Source organism: Meleagris gallopavo, chromosome Z, assembly GCF_905368555.1.
Source record: "Meleagris gallopavo chromosome Z, MGAL_WU_HG_1.1, whole genome shotgun sequence".
NCBI lineage: Eukaryota > Metazoa > Chordata > Aves > Galliformes > Phasianidae > Meleagris > Meleagris gallopavo.
Genome location: NC_139435.1, coordinates 45692871 through 45719598, shown reverse-complemented (window position 1 = coordinate 45719598; position 26728 = coordinate 45692871). Strand labels below are relative to the sequence as shown.

The 26728-nt window shown below is 37.2% G+C and overlaps 1 protein-coding gene across 3 annotated transcripts in view; it reads right to left on the bottom strand.

Annotated features, from left to right (window-relative positions):
* Nucleotides 1-26695, bottom strand: part of XRCC4 (X-ray repair cross complementing 4) — a 177656-nt gene extending 150961 nt beyond the window's left edge. For 2 of the 3 annotated variants that reach the window (XM_085214368.1, XM_085214366.1), the window contains exons 1-3: nt 26582-26695; nt 9984-10133; nt 1704-1891 (exon numbers count right to left, since the gene is read on the bottom strand). In XM_085214368.1, coding sequence (XP_085070494.1) covers nt 1704-1891; nt 9984-10122 — 327 coding nt within the window. In that variant the 5' untranslated portion in view covers nt 10123-10133; nt 26582-26695. The other variant, XM_085214367.1, reaches the window with a different exon arrangement.
* Between the last annotated feature and the right edge of the window lie 33 nt (nt 26696-26728).

Sequence of the window (26728 nt, the reverse complement as noted above, 5' to 3'; positions counted from 1 at the left end):
TGTGAACAGCAGTAAGATTGGTGTGTGTACAAGTGTCAAGAAAGTGATACAGAGCCCATAAGGTCTTGGGTAAATATACAGAAGAAGTGATAATACAGCTTGAAAGACTTGTATCACCTAATTTTTGGGCACCTTAATCAAGAGCTTGAAATTTCCTAAACTGTATGAGGAAAAAGTCTAGCCTATAATGAAGCACTTTTAAGAGGCCTAACTTCATGCCACTGAATCTCTCCTTCTCCACTTACTAAAATATAGTTAAGAATCTGAGCTTGGCTTCTGAAGCACTTAAGTGAGTTGCTACAGGTTAGTGAACAACCCTCACTTTACAGGAAACTTATCCTCATCTCACCTAAAAGACACAACATACATGAAATACACATGTATTGCCGTTTCAGGTTTGTAACTGAACTCCATGATGCATTCTTAAGTTCTTTCCAATTTAGAGAAAAGAATACTTCCATTTTCAACAGAAGTATTCCAGATAAGGTAGCTTCTTTAGGGTTGGTTTCTTTGGTATATGTTAATTTCTTAAAAGTTGATATATGATAAAATTAGTCAAAGGAAGAGCAAAGTACGCCTCAATAGTCTGAAGCAGAAAAACAAAAAAACGAACAAACAAAAAAAAACCAACAACAAAAACAAAACACAGGTGGGAAAATCCTTAGATAATTTCCTTCTGGGAATAACTCTATTATGGATTTTTTTTTCTGCAGGAATGAAAGATCTGCCCAAAGATACTGCTGCTTTTCTCTATCTGCAATCTTGTTTCTGTTCTTTGCCCATAATTTTCTTCCCCATAATAGCGCCAATAAACTGATTGAACAACAGTGCCCTGAATGTGATTAGGCCCACAGTCCAGTCTGAAGAGCTATTTGTCCTAACAGTCAAATGATTTCACTGATGTGGCTGAGAAGTCAACAGAAGTCAAATCTCAACAATTATCACAGCACTGATGATATAGTTACAAAACTTGGCAATTGCATCACATTTAATTTCAGAGAAAAAAAGGTAGGAGCAAGCAGGATTTCCTTAGATTAGCTTCCCAGGAAAAGTTTCAACACCAAATCATAATCTGAAACAGCCAATGATATCTGCAGATACAGGCAATACTACTTTGTTTCTTGCTTTAAGAATCCTTTCCTTTGCAGTCAAAAAACGAAGTCACAATTTAATGCGGTTCTAAGCAGGAAACCACTTCATTGTTAGTTTTCAAAATATTTAAATTAATACAAAAATGTATTTTAAAAATACATTTTCTCATTTGAAAGTAAACTTAGGGTGTTTTGGTTTTTTTTTCCTTTTTTTTTTCTTCTTCTTTTTTAGACAAGTATAAAGGAAAAGGGAAAAAAGAAACAAGAAGTAGAAAAGCACTAGAGACCTGAATTTGAAGAGGGAGGGAAGCTAGGAGTAAAAACAAAATTGCAATGTATGGAACACACACAATAAATTTAAATTAGAGAAATAATACTCTTATTCTTTACATTTAAGATAGATGTATCAAAGAAATAGTTCTAGTTGATAGGTTTTGACAGGGAACTACAAGTTTTTTTCTAATTTAAGCCAAAGTGGAGCTCAACATATTTATTCAATCTGAAGTAAGTATAATATTTGTATTTGATTTTAAATAAATTAAAATATAGAAACATACCAACAAGGCTCTTCTCGTAATTAACAGTCAAATTTAAACATTTAATCATACTTACAGAGCCATCTTTCAGATTTCTTTCATAGGAGAAGTGACACTGTGTATTTTCTTCATCCACTGAAACAGTGAAGTTGTATTTGCCAGCTGATTCTTCTCCAAGTATCAACGCTTTCTTCAGTTCTTCAACATATTTTTCTCTGTTCATTTCCATGTCAGCAGCCTCTCTAGAAATATCAGCTTCAGACACTATCACCAAGAAAAAAAAAGAGAAATTAATATTTACATGTGAACTAATACGTATATTTATATATCTCTAAAGATAAACACTCACACGTTCTATTAGTTTTCTTTGAACGTGTTAACCCCAGGCAGTAGACAGACAACTGTCACCTCACATATTTTTATTTTACTTCTTCCAAACTCGTTACTTGTAATCTTACAACAAGGTAAACTGTCAATTTACAAGTGAATATGCAGGTGAATCCATGTTGTACTGTTTAAATACATGACCCACTAAGTGGGAAATGTATCCCCACTTTGTATTAGATCAAATGTACTATGAAAATTTTATTCCTCTCCTTTGAAGATAAAGAATGGTTGAATTCAGAGCAAAGCAAGCCAATAAAGATGTGCAATCCTTACGAACCATGATGGGGCTTTCCCATCTGCTAGCATATTTTCTTCCTATATCTTCTTTCAGTTAACCCTCAAACTGAAAAGCAACTCACCAAGTCTTGCCTTCTCTAACCAGGAAAAAAAAGAATGGCATTAATTTTACCACCTGAGCCCTTGCTGTTTTTCCTTCCTTTATAATTGATTCTTAAAACTGCTTCCACAATACTTTTAGAGATCATGTGTTCATTAGAAAAATGAACTCAATGAGTGCACTTTCTTTAGCAAAGACTCTAGGTTACAGTAGTATTTCTATAATGTAGTGCATGCTTTAATGGATAGTCCATTGTACAGAATTTTCAATTCTTTACTTGATTCATGCAGTGTTCACTACACTTCTGACCAACCTTCTGAGGAAGACTGCTCTAGAATGTCATTTATCTTAGCTTATTCTTAGACTCCTCTAGCATTTGTCCAGTATTTGAGAGAGAATAATATGAAAAAGGAGATTAGTTTGTGACAGCCTAAAAAAAAAAAAAAAAAAAGCAAAAACACATCCTTAACACAACTACAAGTGACTTTAAAAAAAACGGCCTGTAGCAATATTTTTTCTTTATACAAATGCATCTGAATATAATTTCATTTTAAAACATAAACCTGCACATATATTGAAGTTCTACTGATGGAAATAGAGCAGCATCTCAAGACAAAATGAGCTTGTTTAAATTGCCTCATTTTTCTTCTATTTTCATCTAGACACAGTAGTTAATCTCATACTACAAAGAAGGCAGCACTTATCAAATCTATCCATCATCTAAAAATACAGCAGGGGGGTAAATGTATAACTATTTGCTGGGAAGCCACATTCTCATACAGTTCAGTATTTCGGAGAGATCGTCTAGTCCAACCCCCCTGCTCAAAGAATAGTCAATTATAGAGGTTGCTCAGGACTATGTCCAGCTGCATTCTAAATATCCCCAAGGACTAACCCTCTCTGGGCAAACTGTCCTGGTGTTTGGTCATTCCTATTGTTAAAATAATAATAATAATAATAATAATAATAATTCATTGTATTTTAAATTGTGCACATTATTTCATGTTCTGTAAGTGGATATTACTGAGAAGAGCTTCACTCTGTCTTCTTTACTATTTCCCATCAGTGCTAACACATGTTAATATGATCTCCCTAAGCCTTTTCTTCTCCAGGCTCCACAGTCACAGCTCTCCCACCTTCTCCTAGTAAGGCAGAAGCTCCAGTCCTTCAATCATCTTCAGCAACTACTAATTGATTCCAGTATGTTCACAAAGTTAATGTCTGCTGCTGGGAAGCCCAGAACTATACACAGTGCCACATCTGCCCAGTGAAGGATGATACCCCTTGATCTACTGGTATCACTCCTCTTAAAGCAGCCCAGGAGGCTCTTGATATTATTTGCCACAAGGTTGGACCATACTCAAATTCAACACAAAGTACCTACTACCAGCCAGACAACACAGTGCAGGCATCAGTGCAGACTAAGGGCTTATTCCTCAACAGGTGTACAATGCATTTCCTTTTGTTGAATTTCTTGAAGTTCTTGTCAGCCCAATTCCCCAGCCCACCCAAGGCACTATGAATGGAAACACGAATATACTCCTATTATTTTTACATTCATTTTAAAACTTGCTAAGGATGCAGCATATCATCATCCAAACGATTAATAAAGATGTTAACAGCATAGGATTTTTTATCAGCTCCTGGGGTACAAAGCCTCCCGTTAGACTCCATGCCACTGATCACAACCCTTCAAAAACTGTTTGATCTGGCTGAGCTCAATCCATTTCTACACTCAGCAGTTTACTTACTCAGTTTGCACTTCACCATGGGGATGTTACAGGATACAGCACTAAATGCCTTGCCAGCTAAACTCAATATAAACAACATTCCCATCCTTCTATTCATTCAACAAGTTAACCATTACACCAGAAAAAGCTGTCAAGTGGATCAGGTATGATTTTCCATCTGTAAGTCCATGCTGACAACTTATCTTCTCATCCTTTATTTTTTTGGAAATGGATTCTTGGAATATTGTTCTAACATCCTCTGGCTAGTTAGCTTCTAGTTATCCAGATCCACCTATCACAATTCCAGAAGGCAGAAGAGATGTTTCTTTTAGACCTAACAGATCTTCCTTCATCAACAGCATCCTGTGAATATATCAAGACAGCCTCACAATTACATGGGCCAGATCCCTCAGCACATACTGTCTCTGTCCATCAGGTCCAAAGATTTGTACAAGTCCAATTTCTTAAGATATTCTTGTCTTGGTTTCATGATTTTTGGTTATCAATATTCCACATCATAACATCATGTAATGCACTGGGGATTTGACTGCTGATGCTCAAGTTCCAGGTGCCTGTCCAGAGGAGAAGAAGAGCTACGTTTCCCCAGGGGGCTTTGCGGTCAGTGAGGAGATACAACTCCCGGCAAGGTCACCTGATGCTCTCTTCTTTGCCTGCGCTGCTTCGCTTGCGCTTCTCCGCCTGCGCTTCTCCGCCTGCGCTTCTTCATCGGCTCAACTGTACTGCACTTCTCATCTCAGCATTGTGGTGAGGCCGATCCACCTTCCAGACACACACTCTCTCTCTCCTTATATTCTGCTGATACTATATTTAGTAAATTAGTTTGTTTCACCTCAGATTGTTGCCGCTGTTTTCAGTTATTTCGGGGTCCCCTATTTTCCTTTTCCGGGGGCGCGGATCCGCAGATTCCTCCGCCCTTCTAGTCACGGAACCGGATCGAACCAGCCCGTAAACCGTTGACAATTCTTTAATCCAATCCTCCTATAACGATGAGTAGTTCATCAGTCTTTTCCATGCTTTTTATCACCATTTTCCCTGTCCCATTCCAAAACAGCCTTTGTCTCATTTTACTTTTGCTGCAGAAAAATCAGAAGAAGCCTTAGTTGCCTTTCACATCCCTTGTCACACGCTACTCCAGGTGGGTTCTGACTGCTAACCCTATCCCTGTATGCTTAGACACTGTCCTTATAGCTGTCCCTGGTCATCTGCCCCTACATCCACATCCTGTCAATTTGCTTTCTATGTCAGGTTTAAGGAGTTCCTTTCTCATGCATTCAGGGCTCCTCACACCTTTGCTTCATTTCATTTTCCATTGAAATAAACCATTGTTGAGCTTGGAAGAGGTGATCCTCAAAAATATCAAAAATCTCTCTCTTCTCCAAATCTGTATTAAATGCAATTCCCTCTAAGAGATATTGGAACAGGTCAGAGTTTGCTTTTCTGTAATCTAGAGTCATGAATCTTTTTTTTTTTTTACTCTTTTCTCAGGATCCTGAGCTTCAAAGCCCAATAACCACTGCAAGCAAAACCATTCTCAACTTTTACATATTCAGCCAGTTCTTTCTTTTCCATAGATAGTAGCTTTTGCTCCATGTACACCTTAAAATGTACACCTTAAAATATGGAAATTGAGCAGCTTCCTAATCTTAGATTTAGCTTTTTTTTTTTTTTTTTTTTTTTTGTTGTTGTTTAAATTGCTGTTTCAGGGGTGAAAGAAGGAATGGGAGGGTTGTACTGTGGGTTTTTCTTTGTTTTCTTTTACTTTTAACAAAGATCACAATACGGTACAGGATTATTAGTTACAAAGGTTACCTATTCACAAATATATTGATTACTTGTGCACACAAAAAAAAACCCCTAATTATTGTATTACTCTAAAATCTGATAAGGCAGGTCAGTAATTAAGGCACCTGTTTGTTACCTTGTAAAACAAAACCAGAACAGCCAGGTGAAAAAAGAGATGCAGATGGCAAAAGACAGCATGCTAATGTTACAACCACAAGCGAGGACAAAGTATTCCCACCTGTGGAAAATCTGAGCCTGGAGATATACTCAGTTAAAATGATACATTAGTGTCAGAATCAAATTAGCTACACACTAGCACTAGGCATTTTTTCCCTAGGCAAATTCAAATCTGTAAAAGCTACAAAGCAAAAAGGATGCATAGGAACCGAGCTTCCTCAAAGCTTTTAAGTTTTTAAGAAAAATAAATAAATAGTTGTTTGGGACTCAACAAATATAATCACGTCAGTCTTTGTCACACTCAGACGTGAAAAGTCATACATGTGTCAGTCTGAACTTTGTCATAAACTTCCCTGGATACTTTAACTGATTGAGTATTCTCTCCCCACTAGGAAAGAGAAAACTGCAAAGCTGTCACATTCATATTAGCTTAACATAAAGACCTTTTTTTATAAGCGATTTTTTATAGAGAAGTGCTGCAGAATATGCATGAGAAGACTAGAAATAAATCATTCTCATTATCAGCATTTCTAGATGGAAGAAGATGCTTCTATCCCTACATTTCAAGTTGCACTATCTATATTAGAGAGAACGGGGTAAAAGAAAAATTTCAAAACATGGAGGGTGGGGAAAAATTGGTCAGAAGACAGACAGTTATAACATGCAAAACCCTACAGATTTGTAATCTCAAAATCTGTCCCTCCTGAAATAAAGATTGTATTTTGCTATCTGTTACAGCAGATGTAATAGAAAATTATATATAACAGTTTTGTATACAGCCTAATACTGATGAACTTTAGGGCACTGAAGTACTGAGACACATAATAAGGTACATGTTGAAATCATATTATCATTGTTTTAAGAACATGGTTTTATTTACATTAGCATTACACTTTTCAAATTTATTTACACAATAAAATAATATAAATTCAAGCAGAATGAAGAGGGCTGTAAGCTCACATTCTTCTAATCTAAGGCTTAAATACTGTTATGCAAGGTAACAAGAAAGAAAGGCAGGAGAAAGAGGGGAAGACAAAAGGAAATAAACAGATTTTTTTTCCCACCCACTGTAAAGACATCTCATTTTTTATTTCTAATATGTCAAACCCCTTCCTAATGCATCAGAAAAACTAAGATAGAAGGCCATATATACTGCAAGTTGGTACTGTCCTACAAACTGGACTTTGTGTGAAAAACCACACTACAGAAATGTTAAGCTGCAATCCTGCATAACAACCAGATACATCTGCAGGTGGCATACAGGTGACATGAACAAGTGAGAAAATAGCATGCAGCACCACAAACATGGAAAGACCTACAAACAAGCCAATATGAAGTCAAAATCAGTTGAGGATTAATCCTTTCACATTGAGACTGACAGGCATGATTTTCAGAACAAGACTTTGAGCCATCAAATACAGCACTGCAGCGAGAGCTATAAACTCACACCAGCCATGATACACACTACCAGTTCTGCCCTACCTGATTCTTAACCAAGCCAGTCATGCTCAAACTCAGCCACAACTCACAAGTCTCTACAGATGAAGTATTAAAAGCATTTTGTAAGATTAAATAAAATATTTTAAGCATAAACCAGATGTCATTAGGAAGACTTCAGATTTTAATAACTTCTGTTTTAAATCTAAGAGCAGCACTTTTAATGTTAATGTAGAAAACAACAGAGTGGAATTACTGATAGGTACAAATAAGTAAATGAGCCTACAAGCCAGTGAAGAATGGGGCCTACAACACTGATCAAGCAAGCTCAAAAAAAAAAACAGGCATACTAATGCACTGTAAAGAGCACAAGGATTTTTTTTCCTATTGCTATGCACTTGCAATGTGTTCCTTTACCTTTTAATACTATCAGATTAAAAAACAAACAAACAAACAAAAAAAAACAATTGTTAGAGAAACATCAAATTTATAAATGCTTCTCTCTGCAGTTCTTTAACTTAATACCAAGTGAACATAACATAATCTATATTAGTGTGCCTCTCCTCCCCTGAAGATTTTACAATATTTCGTTTTCTAAATAAGACTCCGAACACTTTTCATCATCATTCTGAATATACAGGAACCATAAAAGACAACCCCATCAACAAATCTCATTCGTTTCCTGGCAGGTCTTCCAAGCAAAATAACCTACAGCATGAAAAACCCAAAAGGGATTTCCCACAGCAAGAATTTTCTGACCACTGCTTTCTGTTCTCCACATTTTGAATCTGGTATCTAGGCAGTTTCAAGAATGATGTAATAACTAAGAAAAAATGATCAAAAGCAACAGTGAGTGCACGATGACAGATAGATGCAGCACGAAAGCATTGTGCAAAAGAATTTCAACTCTCAGTTAAATTACTAAATGGACTATGAATCTCATATGAATTCCTTAGAAACTGATCTGATTCTGAGGAAAGGAATAAAGGCTTTCTCCTTTGTATGAGTATACAATGCTCATGATAAACCGTTCCTTTTCCCCCATCATCTAACAGTATACAGTCATCTTGCTTTCACTGGTCCTCTCTTTTGGGAAGTTACCACCCAGCAGTTCTGCCAGATGCAGGAAGTTACTGAAACAAGAACTGTGTGTATATATTTTTTTCTATACGCTCCCTGCTAAAGTAAGTCTAGGTTTTACCAAGAAAGTATACATTTAAGAAGCAACTTTTTTTGTGTGTGTGAATCTTAAGCTGTTTATTTTAATGTTAACTACTTTCCTTAGTGTAACAGCGTAAAAAAAAGCTTTTAAAAAAAAGTACTGGAATCCTCATTTATCAATGTTAACACTTTTGCTATTATTGTGAAAATAAAAAATTTGAATATTCAACTGTAAAATTATTAAAAAAAAACAACCTTTCATCCTAGACTACAGGGAGCCGATAATTGAATATATGCATTTGGCCTATGTAGGAACCCTCAATCAATAGAATATTTCAAATGTTAAAAGAATTGTGAAGAAGAAGATTTAGTGCATACATACACATATTTTAAATTAGTCCCACTTCCTAAGTTTGAAAAGAAAAAAAGGATTAAAGTTACATTTAAGAGAAAGCTAAGGAATGTTAAAGCTTCTTGTAATACACAAGGTAATAGATTAAACACTATAAAACAACAAGCCTATCTGAAAGTTTGGGTTATGAAAGTACCAAGGACAAACAAGGTCCAGCACACAGAAAAAAAGAAGAAAAAACTCAGATAAATGCTGTTATAATTTAGAAAAAAAGAGTCAGGAAAATGTTTTTGCCTGTCTTTTGCTGTGTAAAACACATCATTCTTTCCTCTGAAACATTTGGACCAAGTATCCAACACATGTCTAAAGAAACACACAAATCCTTCCTTCTTTCACTAGACATGAATGAAGGAAACATACACATACTAAGAAATCCACCCTCTTGTTCACATTTCTGGGTGGGAAAAAAATGCCACAGGCAGTGCTTTATTGTTTTTGTTTTTTCTTGTAATTAACCACTGGGAATAAAATTCTTGTATTTCAAAAATGCAGTTGAGTACCAAGCACAGTTACACTTAACTGTTAATATCTTAACAAACCTATCAAGAAAATATTTGCAAATAAATGCTTCATGAACTACAGCTTGCAAATGTTAACTGTATTACACGCTTATTCAAGAATCTGAAGGCATACACATGATGATGCAATATCACTGCAAGAAATTGTATTAGTAAGCATGAACAAAACATAGCATACTTATATGCTAATAGATTAGTATTAGTTTTGACATATACATTTTCCAGATATCAAAGATATCTGAGCATGTCCCTGAAGACTATAAATCTAATCTCCTCCCTCAGTGAGATGATAATAAAATCTTTTTGATGCAAGTTATGGATTACAGACTGGAAGGTATTTAACAATAGTAAAAAATAACAGTATAATTTTAAACAGTTTTCTTTTCATTATTACCTGTCCCAGTCCATGCACGTTCACCATCGGTAAGTATTATACCAAAGCCACTGCTTATATTTTTTTCCCATGATACTTGTAGAAAATACACTGCTTCGGGATCAGAAACTGGATGAATTCTGATCAAAGTTTTCTCCATTCTCCAGTCACCTGTTACAGACACAACAGAAACTTATTACAATCAGTGGCATATTTTCTGAGATACTTAGCAACAGATTGGGTGGGGAGGGGAGAAAGGTACATTTATAAGCACTTAGCTTTCCTCCACAAATACAATTTTTCAGAGAACTGCTGATGCTTTCAAGCAGAAAACTGGATTAAAACAGTTAACGTTTAAGTAAAATTGTCAACAATCAAATATATTTGAATAGTACCTAAATAAGAAAAAATCAGGAAGCTGGGCAAAATTAGTATACTAATTTTGCATTCCTCTGCTTCCTGACATTTAGTTTCTTATTTAGGGACTATTCGAGCATTTCCCCCCTGCATTTTAACTTCATTGTTCACTATCATCTGACATACAACACATAGAATATGATTCAAAATAATTAATACTTGCTGCTTGAGAGAATGCTACCAAGCTCCACTGCAGCACATCTACTGCACTTGATTTACTGACAATCAAAGAAATTAATTTTAAAAATGAATACTAAAGAGAACTAAACTTATGATGCTACAGTGATTTGTGTTATTCTTCCCCCACACAACACCAGAGCAATTTACCAATCTGCAGCTGACAAAAGATCTTATGAGTAACACTATATATTTTTATAAGCAGCCCAGCCTGATAGTAACGGCTGTCACTGTATTCAAAACTTTCATAATAACTTTTTTAAATTTGCGCCATGGAATAATGAAGAAGCAGTCAGTTCTGAAGTTAATATTGGTATACAGTATTTTCACTGATAAAACCTCATGCTGTCTAGTACATGAACATTTGAACAGTTTGTTTTGTGGTGCTCCATTCTTTGGGATCTTTTTTATTTTAAGGAAGAAAGTAGTGAATGAGAAAAGGGACTATGCACTGAATACAAAAATGCTTGGGTGGGTGGCAACTAGAAACAGTTCTATCTAGGTTTCCATCCATAATGTAGCACTAGGTAACCAGGAAGAAACAGACCTGGGAGAATAAGTTGATGTTTGACAGAACATGAGCCAGTACTGTGCACAGGTGGGCAAGACGGCCAAACGTATCCTGGTTTGTATCAGAAATAGTGTTGCCAACAGGAGCAGGGAGGCAATCATCCCTCTGTACACTGCTTTGGTGAGGCCATGCCTCAAGTACTGTGTTCAGTTTTGGACTCCTCACTACATGAAAGACATTGAAGCCCTGGAGCATGACCAGAGAAGGGCAACGAAACCGGTGAGGGGCCTGGAGCACAGGCCTTGGGGGGAGCAGTTGAGGGAGATGGTATTGTTCACACTGGAGAAGAAGAGGCGCAGGGGAGACTCATCATTCTCAACAAGTATCTGAAGGGAGGCTGTGGAGAGATGGCGTCAGCCTCTATTCCCATGTAACTAGCAAAGACTAGAGGGAATGGCCTCAAGTTGCACCAAAGAAGACACGCTGGACATTAGGAAAAACTTCTCTGAAAGAGTAGTCAGAGACTGCAATGGCTGCTCAGGGAGGTGATGGAGTTTCCCTGGAGGTGCTCAAGAAACACATAGATTTTGTACTAGAGAGCACAGTTTAGTGGGAAATATTGGTGACAGGTGGACACTTGGACTGGATGATCTTTGGAAGTCTTTTCCAACCTTGGCAATTCTGTGATTCCGTGATCAGCACCAGTTCAGGTTCTGAAGTTCCTCAAGCAGTAGCAGTAGTAAGCTCTTTGCTTACGTGTATTGAGAGATAAATCTAGATATTACTGGCTTCCCAAGAAGTGAATTAAGGAGAAGTTTTAACTGCAGTTGCCCACACTGTCTGATCTTTGCACAACTATGCTTAAAAAATGCCTTTCCCTTGAATTCCAGGCACCGTTTGGACAAAAGCAGCAAAATACATGAATATAAGACTTGTTTTCCAAGCACAAGGCTGTATTAACAGCTAAACAAGAACTGCATTGTCAATAATATAAATTAACTACTTCGGATGGCCAACTAAACCACAATACTGATCAACTTAGACTAACAAATTGCATTTCTAAACAATAAAAGGAACATCACATAAATTGTCTGCTGTGAGTACCAGACTAGACTATGGCTGGAAAAAGTCACTAGGTACTTCTAGCATTCCTGATTATACATAACATTTTCCATCACAAATTAGCAAAGAGCAAACTTTATTTCAGCTTAAAACTTAAGGTTAACACTGCTTAGAATGTTTTTGGAAAGCGTTTAGGATTCAAAAACGATGGTAGGAGGAGGAGATAAATCATTAACATATAACAAGGCATAAACTCTATTTAACAAAAGTATAGGAGACAACTATTATTTATATCCATAGACTACCACTGTTTATACTATAACAGATGCCATACTCTAAGTTTCTGTTCACCAAAGGAGTGTTGGAGACTAAAGTGTAACTTCAAAATAATATTGAAAAATTAGCTTAAGTCCTCCACAAGAATATTTTATTTCTATCACCAATTAACTGGTCATTTCTACAAGTCTACAGTATGCCTATGCAACTGTAAACAATAACAGCAAATGAAATATTTAGAGGCCTGGAATAAGGCCTTGTAAATTATCATTTACGGAACTGAACATTTTAAAGATTTGTAGTGAACCAATGGCCTGACTATGGGTCAATAAAATACATGACAAGAAGCACAAATAATGTGTGTAATATATTTAAGCATACAAATACACATTTTCCTTTGCCTGCTGGACTACCTTCCTCTTTTAGCTTGTTCTGGAGCATTACAGAGTCTTTTATGAAATATTTTGATAAAAGTCATTCTCCAAAAGACTAGTAAAAAGACTTTAATTATTCCTTTTTAATTAAAGGCTTTAAAGAGTTGCATGCAACCCAGAGAGACAGCTCAGGACTCAATAATGCATATATATATAGTTTAACAGGGAATTTTTGTTTGTTGCATTTGATTCTCATCACAAAGCAGAGCCGCATTCACTGAAATCAACCTCCACAAGAGGCTTTCTTTTTTATGTAGGCTGTTTATAACAGAAAGTAAAAAGCTGGTCTTCTATTCGTGTGATGATAAAGAGGATGAAGCATCAGTCCTCACTAGTAAAAAGCAATGCAAAGAGTTGCACACTAAAAATAATTTATTTATTGTTTTGCAAGATACACTAACAAGGTCCCCAAAGCCTGAGATGAAAATTGCATGAACTCATAATATTGTACATTCTGTACATCCATCCTTACATGCTAGTATTAAGTGTAAGCAATGTGCAACAGCAAAAAATAAATATTTTTGCATCATTCTTAAGAGATCTATTTCCAGAATAAGTGATGAGCACATCAGCAGAACTGAGAAAGCTTTCACATGATTTGTCTACCTGTGGTAAAACAGTACTTAAATAAAAACAAACATGCTGAAGAGATCTGGCAAGAAGAATGTTCAATATTTCAGAACAAAATGAAAGATAGGGTTGACAAGCTTTTCCACATTTCGCTGTGCATCTTGGAACAACTTTACAAGTCAGCTTGGGGAGCTGGACCCTATGATCTCTTAAGGTCCCTTCCAACCCCTGCAATTCTTTGTGTGAGATAGAACAAAAACAGTACCCCTTTCTTCCCAGCTTTTATCTCCCCCTGCCCACTGACTTCTGAGATGAGCATTATCTATGTTACAGAATTATAAAATTGAGTTGGAAAGGACCTTTAAAGGCCATCTAGTTCACCTCATCTGAAATGAACAAGGCTACCTACTACTACATTAGGTGCTAAAGAGACCTGTCCAACCTGGCTTTGAATGTCTCCAGGGCAGAGGCATCCACCACCTCTCTCAGCACTCTCTGCCAGTGCCTCCCTACTCTTACCATTAAAGAGAACTTTTTTCTTATTTCCAGTTTAAATGTTTAGAAGCTGTCCTGCAAAGTAGAGTCTTGCATGTAATCTCTAGTGTGTCCTTAGTTTTGCTTGTGATCTCTAGCCACTTGACTGTCAAAAGCAAAAGCTGAAGGATCTCTTGGTTGGATATATCTTGGCTACTACATAATCCTCTCCAAAAGAAGCAAGCTTTTCCAATCCTTACCAATGCTTTATATAGAAACATCATTGCAAATGAAAATATTTTCCCTCACTTTAACAAAAATCTTCCTGAAATATCCCAACACAACTCTTCCACAATTTTTTGTGCAGTTGAGTAAACTGAAAAACAACAAACAGCAAAACATAAATAAATAAAAAATAGCAAAGGATTTATCTAGCCCTCTAACAACAAAGAATTCCCACTAGTGGGGGGGGAAAAAGAAGAAAGAAAAACAGGAAATCAAAGTTTTTTCTTATTCATCCTCTGTAAGGCAAGAGCATGCATCTCTTCCACTCAGTAACTCAAATAACTCAGTAACAAAACTCAGTAACAAGTTTGCAGCACTGTATTACTGAAATAAATATTTCAGCAGGAAGAAGTGAGAAATCCTACTTGAATCTCTGAAGTTAGCTATATGTTTACAGGATTCACAAGTCACTTTGTTCAACATTTTGAAATATGGAGTGATATATCTCTTTTAAAGAATGTTAGTAAATTAAAACACCCCTTTTATAACTAACACATTTCAATTCACCTCTTTTCCCCCCTCTATTCTCTCATCACCCCGCCAGACTTCAGTAATGTCAAGAATAGGTGACTCTTGACAGATCAAGCACTTCTTTGTAAAGGGGAATCATGCAGTGGATGGAGCTTCTGCCTCCGGGCATCCTTAGGTGGAGGAACACTATGTGCTGTCAAAGTGAGGAATACATGAAAAGCAGACTTGCTGAAGCAGATTATCCTGCTGCCTATCCACAAATTAATACATACATACATCAAAACAAAAAAAAAAAACAAAAAACCAACCAAACAAAAAAAACCCACTTACAAAGAAAAACCTACCTTGTAAATATTTTAGGTTGGCTGCTGTATGGGGCTGCTGAATAACGGCCTGAACCTTTGATTGATCACCTGAGGTGAGCAATGAGTCAGCCAAGGGAGCACAGGTGAAGGCAAATCACCTGTGCTGCAGGAAGGGGTGGAGCCTGGCTCCACCTCTCCTAGACCCATTTAAGAACTGACTGCCAGTGGGGAAGGATCTCTCTGGAGATCTGCTCCATTAGGAGTTCATCTTGCAAGCCCAGGACAGGGTGAGTGACTTTCTCTCATTTCTCCAATATAAATTATATTAGCCAAGCTCCTGGATATATATATATACATATATATACACACCATCTGTATATCCATTGATTAAACAGCTGCCAATGAGTGCTATTTCTCAAGGAATGAAGAAGCTCTATAAATCTACACTTGCTCTATCGTATCCACAGATGTCACATGCATACAAACAACCATAGAATCAAAGCTGAAACAGATGAAGTTTCCCATTGCTACTGACATTATTATCACCCAAACCCTAAATTATTTCTACGGCCTACATTTAAAACTATAATATTTTCAAGCTGTTATTTAGATATGCTTCAGAAGGCCAGTTATTCATTATGATAATTTGTAGTCATAACCACCACACATGCAAACTGTGGGCAACATCCCACATGTGTTTGTCCAAGAATTTACCTTTATACATTCAAAAGCAATCCCACTAGAAATATTACTAGAGATTTTTTTAAAAGGAATGCTGAAGTATTCCTCTGTTTTAACTACTATCTCAATAGATCCATTAGTGCTACACAAACAAGTGAAGAATAAATACACAACAAAACAAATCACAGCTCTTTTAAGTCATTAATACAGTAAGAAGATGAATTGACAAAGGAGTCTGAGAAATACATGCCGGTGTGGGACTTGAGTTGCCAGAGAACTAGTCACACAGGCTTGGATATAATGCTACTGTTTTTCAGATTTTACAAATACCTCTAATGAGTATGCATGAAAGACAGTCAGAAATATCAGGAAGAATGAGGGACCAATGAAACTCTAAGAACTAGTCCTACTTTGGTATCTCTTGAAGGAAAGTTAGCAACACAGGCAACAATCACATTAGTCATCAAAACAGTTAAAGTGGTCACCTGAATTTCTGTACTATTCCTGTTTGCAGGAAGCCAGTTGCTACTGGGCTTTCTAAAAAAAAATCATTGAAAAAAAGCAGACTATTATAGCTATCCATCAATTTAAATTACTGAACTCAGACCCTCATTGTACAAGTCTAAAAAGCATCTAGCAGTCAATTAGAATGGAGAAGTAAGTACTTTGGAGGGCCTTTGAAGGTTTAGTAACTTAGGTGCCTTTCATTCACTGTCTTGATAAAATGAGAGCAATCAATACCTCTTTCCTCCCTTGATTGCTTATAAAGAAAAGCTGCAGAGAAACTGACTGATTAGGACCATAAGAAAGCCAGCCTTTTTCTCCTTAAGGGCACAGCAGGTCATACACTACATATCAACACCTCACCAAGTCAGAGCCAAGGATCTGAGACAAACTTGCAGGTGGGAACAGTGGAGCTGCACCCTAAATTAGTAAATCAGAGGTTTTATTGAAGCTGTTGAACAGTTGAGGATTGAATGTTTATCTTTAGGACTTTGTCCCTTTAGTTTTTGGCTTCTACTGATCTATATTAGGCAATGTTTCTTTCTAAGGAGAAATCAGCTGTTGGCTGGTCTGCAATTGATTGGAGCCTACTCCCTGAACAAATAGTGTATACAGTTGCTTCTGAATAAACAAGACACTTTTAAAATCGGTTTACAAAGAATTTTATATGTTGTTTTGGATAGCACTGGGCATAGACTAAAAGCCAAATCTTTTAGACAGCTCCAACACAGCATCATTGATGTTTTGAACTTCAGTACTATTTTTTGTCCATGAAGACTAATGGCTTTTCTCCAAATTGCTTTAGCTGCAGGTGTTTCAAACTTTAGCAGTTATACATGGAAGTCTACTTACAGATCAGAAAGAGCTACTATAGCTTGCCAATGGAGCAATTAGCTTAAGTGCTTTCTTGTTGAGAAAAAGAGGACACTATCTACAGTGACTTCAGAATGGAAAACTAGTACAAACACCAAGCTGTCAGTAAAGGCTATAATTTGATCCCTTCTGCTATTGTCTGGACCACAAAAAATCTGAATTGAAATTAAAATTAGAATAACAGGCATACTTAATCTAGTAAGAGAATAGATACTATTCATGCGACAAATCTCAATCCATTTATAAATACATCTGTTAAGACAGTCAAAAATATCTCAATGTATTTTAAAGATTAAAACCAACTATTAATACATTGCCAAGCATAAGACAATTAGAAAGTGCTTATATTTATGAATATTTCTGAGATTCACTGCATACAAGTTTGTTTTCTCTCATGTTAATTTAAAATTCCATCAACTCCAATCTTCAAGAGAAAAAGCATTAAATTATCTGACAAAAACTTCAAAGATGACTCAGTTAATATTAGGTGGACAGTAGATCAGATAAGGACTTACTCTTTTTTCTTTTCAGAAAATGTCTGGCTAAAAAAGTATGAAGATAAGAACACAGCCTCCTTCCTTCCAATTACCTCTTGCAATGAGCCTCCCATTCTCTGGGCCGCAATATTTGTTTGACGATGAAGAAACATTTATTATTAAATCTTCAGCTGAATATCAAACATACATTTGAAGACTAAAGAAAATAAAAATTTTTGAAGAGCTCTTATCCTAACGAATCAAGAGCTAACACATTCTTGTATGTAACCTAAAATTATCTAGTTGTTCTCTTGGTTGACAAGTTGTTCCCTTGTTACACAAGGTTCACAATTCTGTTTTCTCTCTTGAAGACAAAAAAGAAAAAGGCACCGGTTATAAAGAAGTAACTGAATGACTTTATAACTTCTTGCAGACAGGTGAGAGGCCCATCTTAAAAATTCAATGCTGCACAATAAAGTTTGATTAAGAGACTAGCTTCAAGAAGTTGCAATCAGTAGTTGGTCCTCAAGCACCCAGTTGCAGAAGTAAAGCTCACATGGCTAGCATTTGCACTCCTTCTTTCCCACTGTTCTGTGCCAGCCACAAAAGTATTGTAAACACGCATATATTTTTGTGTAATTGTTAAAAAAAAAAAAAAGGCAGTTCTTTAGTTTGTCAGACTCCATGGGCCACAAAAGATCTGGAATCTACGATAAGGAACAACACTTGTCAGACTTATTTACTACAGTCACCAGCTGAAAAATGAAGAGAAGCAGAAGGAAGCAGATAGTCAACAACCTTTAGTTTAGGAATCTTACTAGCAAGCTTTGATCTAAACTGTAGCCTGGAGACAAAGCCCACCCTGGTGTCTTTCATCCCCTTGAAGTGTGGAGCATAACACACCACCAACTCCAGGCTGCCAGACTTGACAATCTCACTTGTAAGCACCTATATTAGGAGACAGTTTAAGCCGCAAGGTTAAAAAACAGGAAAGAAAAAAACAAAAAGGTCCTTAATACTTTTAAATAAATATTCAAGAGGGAAATTATACCAGTACATACTAGCAAATAATAGAATAACTTGATAGATTCCGAAAAAAGACAAACCACTCTTATTCATATCTCTCCAGGAGTTCTTCCCAGCCTTAACAGTTCAATGTATTCACCATCAAATTTCAACCTTCCCAAATCCATATCCGAAAAAAATTCTGAGGTTTCTATAGATACAGCAGCATACACTGATTGGATGTTTCCAAGACTTAAGAAAATAAAATGCTATCTCACAATTGAAATCTTTTTTCACTGAGTACTAAGTACTTAATTAAAAAATTACTAAACAGCACATACAGAACTGAGCAGGGATCAAAGAATAAAACCAGACCAGATGGGACAGAGAGCCAGCAGGCATGCCTGAGAGATTCAGACCAGGTTCTCTACTTCTGATGCCTCTAGGAGATGAAACTTCAACAAATATTTCATGACTTCTATATGGCAGCATGTCTGCCTGGCTTTCAAAGGTCCTACTATAGCCAGGGGTGGCACGAAGCCATACCTATTTTGCAGATTTCAGTAACTTAGTATTATCCATACAAGAAAAGTGAAGCTGAAGAAAGAAAAAAAAACTTGTTTTAACTGCTGTTTGCCTATCCAAAAGTACTCAGATACACATGTCTTTTTGATGTATGTTTGGATAACGTGGTAGACTGGTTGAGATATCATCTGTTTTCCAAAACACTGCCTTCTCTGGGATTAAGAATTATCAAGATATTTGTTTTCTGTGTTGAATATCTCCTACAGACCTCCTTTGTTTTCTGTTCTTTAGTCCCTTTCTATATATAACTTTTGTTAAATCTCACTCAGTCTGACATGTTTCTGTAAATGCTTGACTTAGTAACACTGAGCAATGGACTTCACTGGATGGTTTTAATTATTACTTTAAGCAAAACAAATTCAGTGCTATTGAATCTATATCTGATCTACTGGCAAGAGTAACAAATCTGAATATAGGATAAATGGAAAAAAAAAATAGCAACAGCTAGGTAAGGACACATACACTTCTGTATTTGAGAGAGATTTCTGAAGAGTTCTTAAAAATTAAGCTAGTAACCTGGAAACACAAGTTGCATCAAATGTAACCACTTGAGTGGGATATAAAAAGCAGGTATAAATAAGAAGGCTACTCTCCTCCCACTTCTACACTCAAGACTTTTCAAAGAGATGGATTATTTTAATTTCATGTTCCTGTCAAATTAGTACTAAAAAATAGTCCAGGACTCTAAATTGCTTTATCTTGCTAAACATTTTCCTAAGGCATTCTCTTTGACGAAAATTCCTCCTTTACTCTGTATTCACCTAACAGAAGTTTTATTATGTTTTTCTTCCCATTTTCTATTTTTTAGCTGGAATAGAAAACATTGATCTCCATGAAAACAGAAAGCTCACACTACTTCAATTTATTAATTTAAACATTATAATTCATTTTGCTTTGTATGGCTCCTACATAAAAATAATTCAGAAGACATTTTCAGTGAACTTTCAGTGCACTTAAAACTTCAATTTTGCAGCTCTTTATTCAGCCATAGTAATCAGTTTGCCTTCAAAACAAATGTCTTTTGAGTCAGATTAGGTTGAGCAATCAGAGGTAAAGCTGAAGCAAAGAGACATCAATCCATATTGAACATTGATTTCAACGTTTTCCACAGATGGGCACAAGTTCAGCTTTGGTTCTGTAATCTGCCTTGAATACCAAGACATGAGATTCAACACAGTAATGTGACATTGTGCCCTACAATACAGCACCTTCAAATGAGGTTAAAAAAAAAAAAAAAAAAAAGCTCATCATGAGGTTAGGTTAGCTTAGGCTTATGTGATAACGCACGCTGAGAGAGGGAAATGACAATATTTTATTATGAAAGGGGTCCTGTGCACAGGTCCTAAAACCACAAATCTGCGAGCAAATGAGAAAAAAAGAGAGAGAAAGAGAGAGAGAGAAAAAAGAAAAAGATGCTTTGACACTTCCACTAAGCTAAACAAATTTGGTGGCTATTGATTTTACATTCCAAAAAAAAAAAAAAAAATCTCAGCTCTACTACCAAGTGTTTTGTCTGCAATATCTAAAAATAGAATTTAGAAAGGAACAAGGACATAAAGAGCATCAAAACAGTAATACTTTTGTTAGGTCCTCTGAATAACAATATGAAGCTTTTTATTAGTGTCATGGTTTTATGATTTTTGTTATCGGTATTCCACATCATAACATCAAGTAGTGCTCTGGGAGTTAAAGAGTTAATGCCCTAGTTCCATGAATCGTTACTATTTCTGGGTACCTGGTTCTCAGAAGGGAAGAACTACATCTCCCAGAAGACTTTCACTGTTCCATTTCTGTTTTCCATTTGGAGAAAGATAAAACTGCTGGCAGGTCACAAATCAGTCCCCCTTCTTTCACTGCTCATCTCTGTGGTCTGTGCTCCCTAGCTGTCTCACCTTCAACATTAGAGTAAGGCCTTTGGTTTTGGACTCTTTCTTTCTTTCATATTATTTGATTTATTAGCTTCAGTGCAATATAATAAAATGTAATTGGAATCATCTTGCATTCCACTATCATATTTAGCAAATATGTTTTCTCCCTTAGCACACCGCCACTGTATTGTTTTCAGACCCATCTCCCTACCTTGTACCTTTCCCTCCCCCTTCCCCCTCACCCAGGGAGTGGGCCGGTGGGTCCCCCTACCCCATTAGTCACAGAACCAGGCCAAACCAGCCCGTAAACCATTGACATCAACATAGATATCAACCCACTGGTTATCTTAGTAGTTTTCTTAATGCTTTTGCATGGCGAGTTTTGTTTTTTTATTTTTATTTTTATTTTTTTTTTAAACAATGGGTCAGGCAAAATAAAAAAGCAATCAAAATATTAAACCTTACCTAAGGCATTCAGTGTCAGGCAGGGAGTCAACCTGAGGAAGCATGCTTTTCAATGTTAGTTTCCCTCACAGCTACTAAGGAATGCTACCTTGAGCTATAGTGAAACTTGCAGTCTAATATGAGGACACAGCAGAGGCATACCACTAGAAAAATGCTACTGAGATTGAACTTAGAGGGCAGTTAGGTACTCAGTAAGAAAATATAGCACAGAAGAACTTTGATATTTCACCATTTAAACACAGTTTTGAAATCTTAAGAGTGTAAATTACTAAACAAAAAACATGTGGAGCGTGAGCATGTAAGTTTCAGAAGTGTTGCTTTACAGCAATTGCATTCCCATATAAATTACATCATTTTTGTGGAATTATGATAAAAATTATCAGAGAAAAAAAATAAAACAAAACAAAACAAAACAGTGGATAATTTTTAAAATAACTTAGAAAATACACTTCCCTGCATATTGGGTCACATTTCACCATCAGAGGTGAGGGGGTGGCCAGAGGGGTGGCCAGCAGGGACAGGGAGGTGATTGTCCCCCTCTACTCCGCCCTTGTGAGGCCCATCTGGAGTACTGCGTCCAGGTCTGGAGTTCCCAGTACAAGAAAGACAGGGAGCTGTTGGAGAGGGTCCAGAGGAGAGCCACAAAGATGATCAGGAGACTGGAGCATTTCCCTGATGAAGACAGGCTGGGCTTGTTCAGCCTGGAGAGAAGAAGGCTGCGGGGTGACCTCATTGCAGCCTTTCAGTACCTAAAGGGAGCCTACAAACAGGAGGGGAATCAAGTCTTTGAAAGGGTTGATAACTGCAGGACAAGGGGAAATGGTTTGAAGTAGATGGTTAGGGTTAGGATGGATGTCAGGAGGAAGTTCTTTACAGAGAGAGTGGTGAGGTGCTGGAACAGGCTGCCCAGAAAGGTTGTGGATGCCCCATCCCTGGAGGTGTTGAAGGCCAGGTTGGATGGGGCCCTGGGCAGCCTGGTCTGGTACTAAATGGGGAGGTTGGTGGCCCTGCCTGTGGCAGGGGGGTTGGACATGCATGATCCTTGAGGTCCCTTCCAGCTCTGGCCATTCTGTGATTCTGTGATTTATGTCGTTGGGCTTTCTGTTTCTCAGCCACAAAAGTTAGCCAAAGCCACTAGGACACATCAGCACCTTAACTCACAAGTGTCCAAACTTTTGGCTTGCCTGGGTCCCACTGAGTGAAGAGGATTTGTCTTGGGCTGCCTATACAGAAGTTACTTTAAAGTAATGCCCCCTTTTTGTCTAATGGGATATTGGTGGGAAGGTTCAACCTCTATTGTGATACCACCAACAACTGCCTTTAATGTCTTGGACCAACATCATAGAATAGGAGGTATCATTTTCAGAACAGCCCACGTAAAATATGCAATATCATTAACATATAACAAAATAGTCCTGATTTTTAATGTTTTTATTAAAAAAAAAAAAAGAACAAAACTATAAGACTAGTTGGAAATTTGACCTTGTCTTTGTGAAAAAAAATGCATCATCCTCGTTCAGTGTCAGTGGTTGCAATCCTTAGAGAGATCTCAAGGTCTTCATCAGATTTTTTAATGACATATTACTATTCAAGTGCTTCATCCTTGAAAACAGTTGTTCACACTTGTGCATACTGCCAAAAAGCTATAACATGGTTAAGGTGTGGTTGTAAGGGAAGAATATTTCTCTCTGATAAGAGAGGCCTTATACAAGTGCAGAAAAGAGACGCAATCAGATTTTTTAGTTGAATATCTGATTGCTACTCTATATACTCCCCTTGAAAACTTGCAGGTCAGACAAGTAGTAACTAAAAATGGTGTCATAAACATTAATTTTTTTTGAAACCCACGCTTTGGTTTCAGTCAACACAACATCAGTAGCACAACGATGTTTGGTTGTTGTGAGCTCTGGGGATGCTGCAGGAAGAGCCACTGCCTTTATAGCACAGAGCCGTGGCCAACAACTGCATCAATCAAGATAGCAAGTAATTTGGCTGATTTCTAGATCAAGAACACAAAAGTTCTCAGTCTTTACACTCTTAAAACCACATAGGATCAGTATCCTTTTTCACTTATTCTGCTCTATCTGTCTGCTCTGTTAGAGCACAGCCCTTCCTACAAGGCCAGCCTCAAAACTCACCTAGATGTCTGCAACTCAGGTGTAGAATTGCTTTTGTTACTCCACTGATTTTCAAAATTCTATAAGTTTGGTGGTACTTAACGAAATAATCTTTCATGTGATTACTAGTATGTCTCAGAAGAATAACACTAGAGGCTCCTAGACACACACATAGTAAAAATACTTTTTTCATCTTGGAATACTTCCTGTAAGATTTGCTAGTTACATTTATTAGTTTTGTCTGGGCTAGATTAGCAAACAACAGTAATTTGTTTAGTGGTTCTCTTCTTAATTTTACCTTAGCTTGTGCCAACATGATATCATATATCCTTCAGTATGTCTTTTATGTCTAGGCTCCAGAGGAGACCAGTACTTCTATCTAACATCAAGTTTCTACACTAGTAATCTTCTCACTCAGAGGGCCCTTCCACCACTTTTTTTTTTTTTTTTTTTTTTTTTAATATATATTATTTAGAGCAACAGAGGGAGTAGCAAAGTCTAGCATCCAACAAAGACACCCTGAAGACAATTTTTGAATTTAGGAACAGGACACAGCTCAAGTCAGAAGATGGACCAAAAGTGGAACAAAGCAAAACATACTTTTTGTTGCAAAAAGGTTCACTTTCTGGACCATTTGGCTAAGAAATAATATTCTACAGTAACTTTCTAGATATCAAAAAACTCCATTTTTCAGTGAAACTAGTCCAGTTCAAAATTAAAATGTGTACACACATTATTTTACATTTTCCCTGTAATAAGGGCAAGCACTACAAATTGTTCTGCCAAATAAAACAGTGAAGAAATCACAGCTGTATCCTATTAACCTTAATGACAAATTACTGTTTGATATATTAAAAACTTCACCCTAAATTCCTCAAAAATCCTCCTAATCTTCAAAGGCACATGGCACTTTTTTTCAGACTCCTGTGCTACAATTTAACACTGTGGAAGCATTCTCCATTTAAACTCGTAGGAAACCAGCCATAAGGATCAAAATTTCCCATCTATAAGTGGCACCAAAAAATATCTGCCTAACTACTCAATTTTCGTAGATGGTATCAACCTTGCTATCTCAGACACTTGTAGTTGGCTTTCCATGAAAATATCTTGATTAGGAGAAAAAAATACAAGGAAAACTGGAATATATAACCAAAGAACATTTCCATGCTTGACATGCTATCTTTCAAATAATAGCAAGGTCCCACAGGGTGATAATGACTATCAAATAGCATTTTTCCTCACAAGAGCAAAATATACTGCTGAGAGCTTTCTACAACAGTACATAATCAATGAAAATTCTATTCCAAATAGAAGTGATAAAATCTTCATTCAAAAATAAAATAGCTCAGGTAACAAAAAGTGTTTTAAAAGATCTGCAAGAGAGTTCATAAGCAAGTTTACCATATAGATAGTAGATAACATTAATAATAATAATAATAATAATAATAATAATAATAATAATAATAATAATAAAAGAACTACCATAAAGAGCACCCCCACAAACAGAATTACAGAGCTAGAGAACGTTAGACAATCACATGTAAGCAGGCCTGACTATGCCATAAGTAGAAATTAAGCATTGCAGTTTCCTAGAGGCAGAAGCAATGTTTCCATTTCAGTAACTAATTCACATTGAGGAACCAGAAGTGCAACAAAACAGGAAAACCAAACCTGTTTTCTTTTTCCAGCACAGAGACACAAAAGTTCAAAAGTATTACTGTTCCTAAAATTTAGAGTCTTGATAGTCAGTAGAGGTTTAACTGCTCATTGCTTATACCTATAACCTCTTCAACTGAATTCTAACTAAAGTAAATGTGAAAAATCAAACACACTATTATCAGGTTACACTAGATAGTCAGGCTGCTTTTAGAACTTTCTGCATGTTAACAGGTTGCCCAGAGTGGTGGTGAAAACTTATCCCTGGAGACACTCAAGGCCAGGATGAGCCATCTCTGAGCACCCTGATCTAGCTGTAAAGTCACTGCTCAGTGCAGGGCAGTTGGACTAGGTGATCTTTAAAAGTTCCTTCCAACTCCAAAGACTCTATAATTCTGCAACTCAGAATAGTAGTTATCTAAGCTGCTATTCCAAGTCACTTGTTCTTCCACCGCCTATCTTTCTTTTATGGTTTCAAGCATTTTAATGGAATAACACCTTGATTCCATTACAAAAGCATACTCAGTACAAATGACCTTGTTATCTTGCACAGCAACTTCATAAAGTCATAGGTATTGGGTGGGACCTTTGGAGATCATCCTGCTAAGGCTGCTTCCCTAGAATAGACCACAAGATTGTTCATAAACATTCAGAAATCGGCTGTGACAGCAACACTTCAGCATGTTACTGCACACATAGAATAGCCACAGCAACTTGTCACAACACTTGCAGCCTTAGCTTTACTGAAGTCCCTGACAGGCCCAAATGTAAACTCTCAAAGAAAATAAAAATAAAAATGAAGGAACAAAGCAACCATAACCAACCAACAAGGAGCAGGGAAGAAAAATCCCAGACTTGGTTTAGACTGAAAATGCTGCATGATTTTCACAGTGAGCCAAAACAAGGCCACCCCTTCTGAATGGTGTGATGGCAGGGCCTAAGCTTCCAAAGTCAGCTACCAAATATGTAATATCACTACATATTTTTACTAGCTCCCCTTACAGACAATAAAATGACAGCAGCAACATGAATTTCTAGGATCCTTTAATCAATTGGGCTCTTAGCTTATAGAAAACACGGTGTAGTCATGACAAGGGAACATATTGCCTTTATCCAAGCACTGTCAGCATGGCTCTGTGACCCTAGCACCACACAAGCGGTCTTCACCAAGACAGAAGAAAGGAAAAGAGCAAATGCAGAGAGGCACTGCCCACCTCGTGCTGTTCAAAGCACCTGAGGCACAAACCGCATTCCCCTGACGCTCATAGCAGGGGAACGCCGGTTCGACAAGTGCCAGAAGCAGCAATGGCTGCCCCGCCCCATAGTGCCACTTCCGAAACGACGAACACGCACTCAGGACCGGACCCCGACACCGGCCGGCTGTGGGGGCGGAGCGCCCGCACTCACCTCCTTCCGTCCCGCCGCGCCTCCGCCGCGCGCCGCTTCCGCCCTCACGACATGGCCGCTACGCCGGCGACCGGCAGCCAATCAGCAGAGCGCGTTGCCCCTTCGTCCCGCCCTCTCTGGGCATTCTTCACCAATGAGAGCGATCCG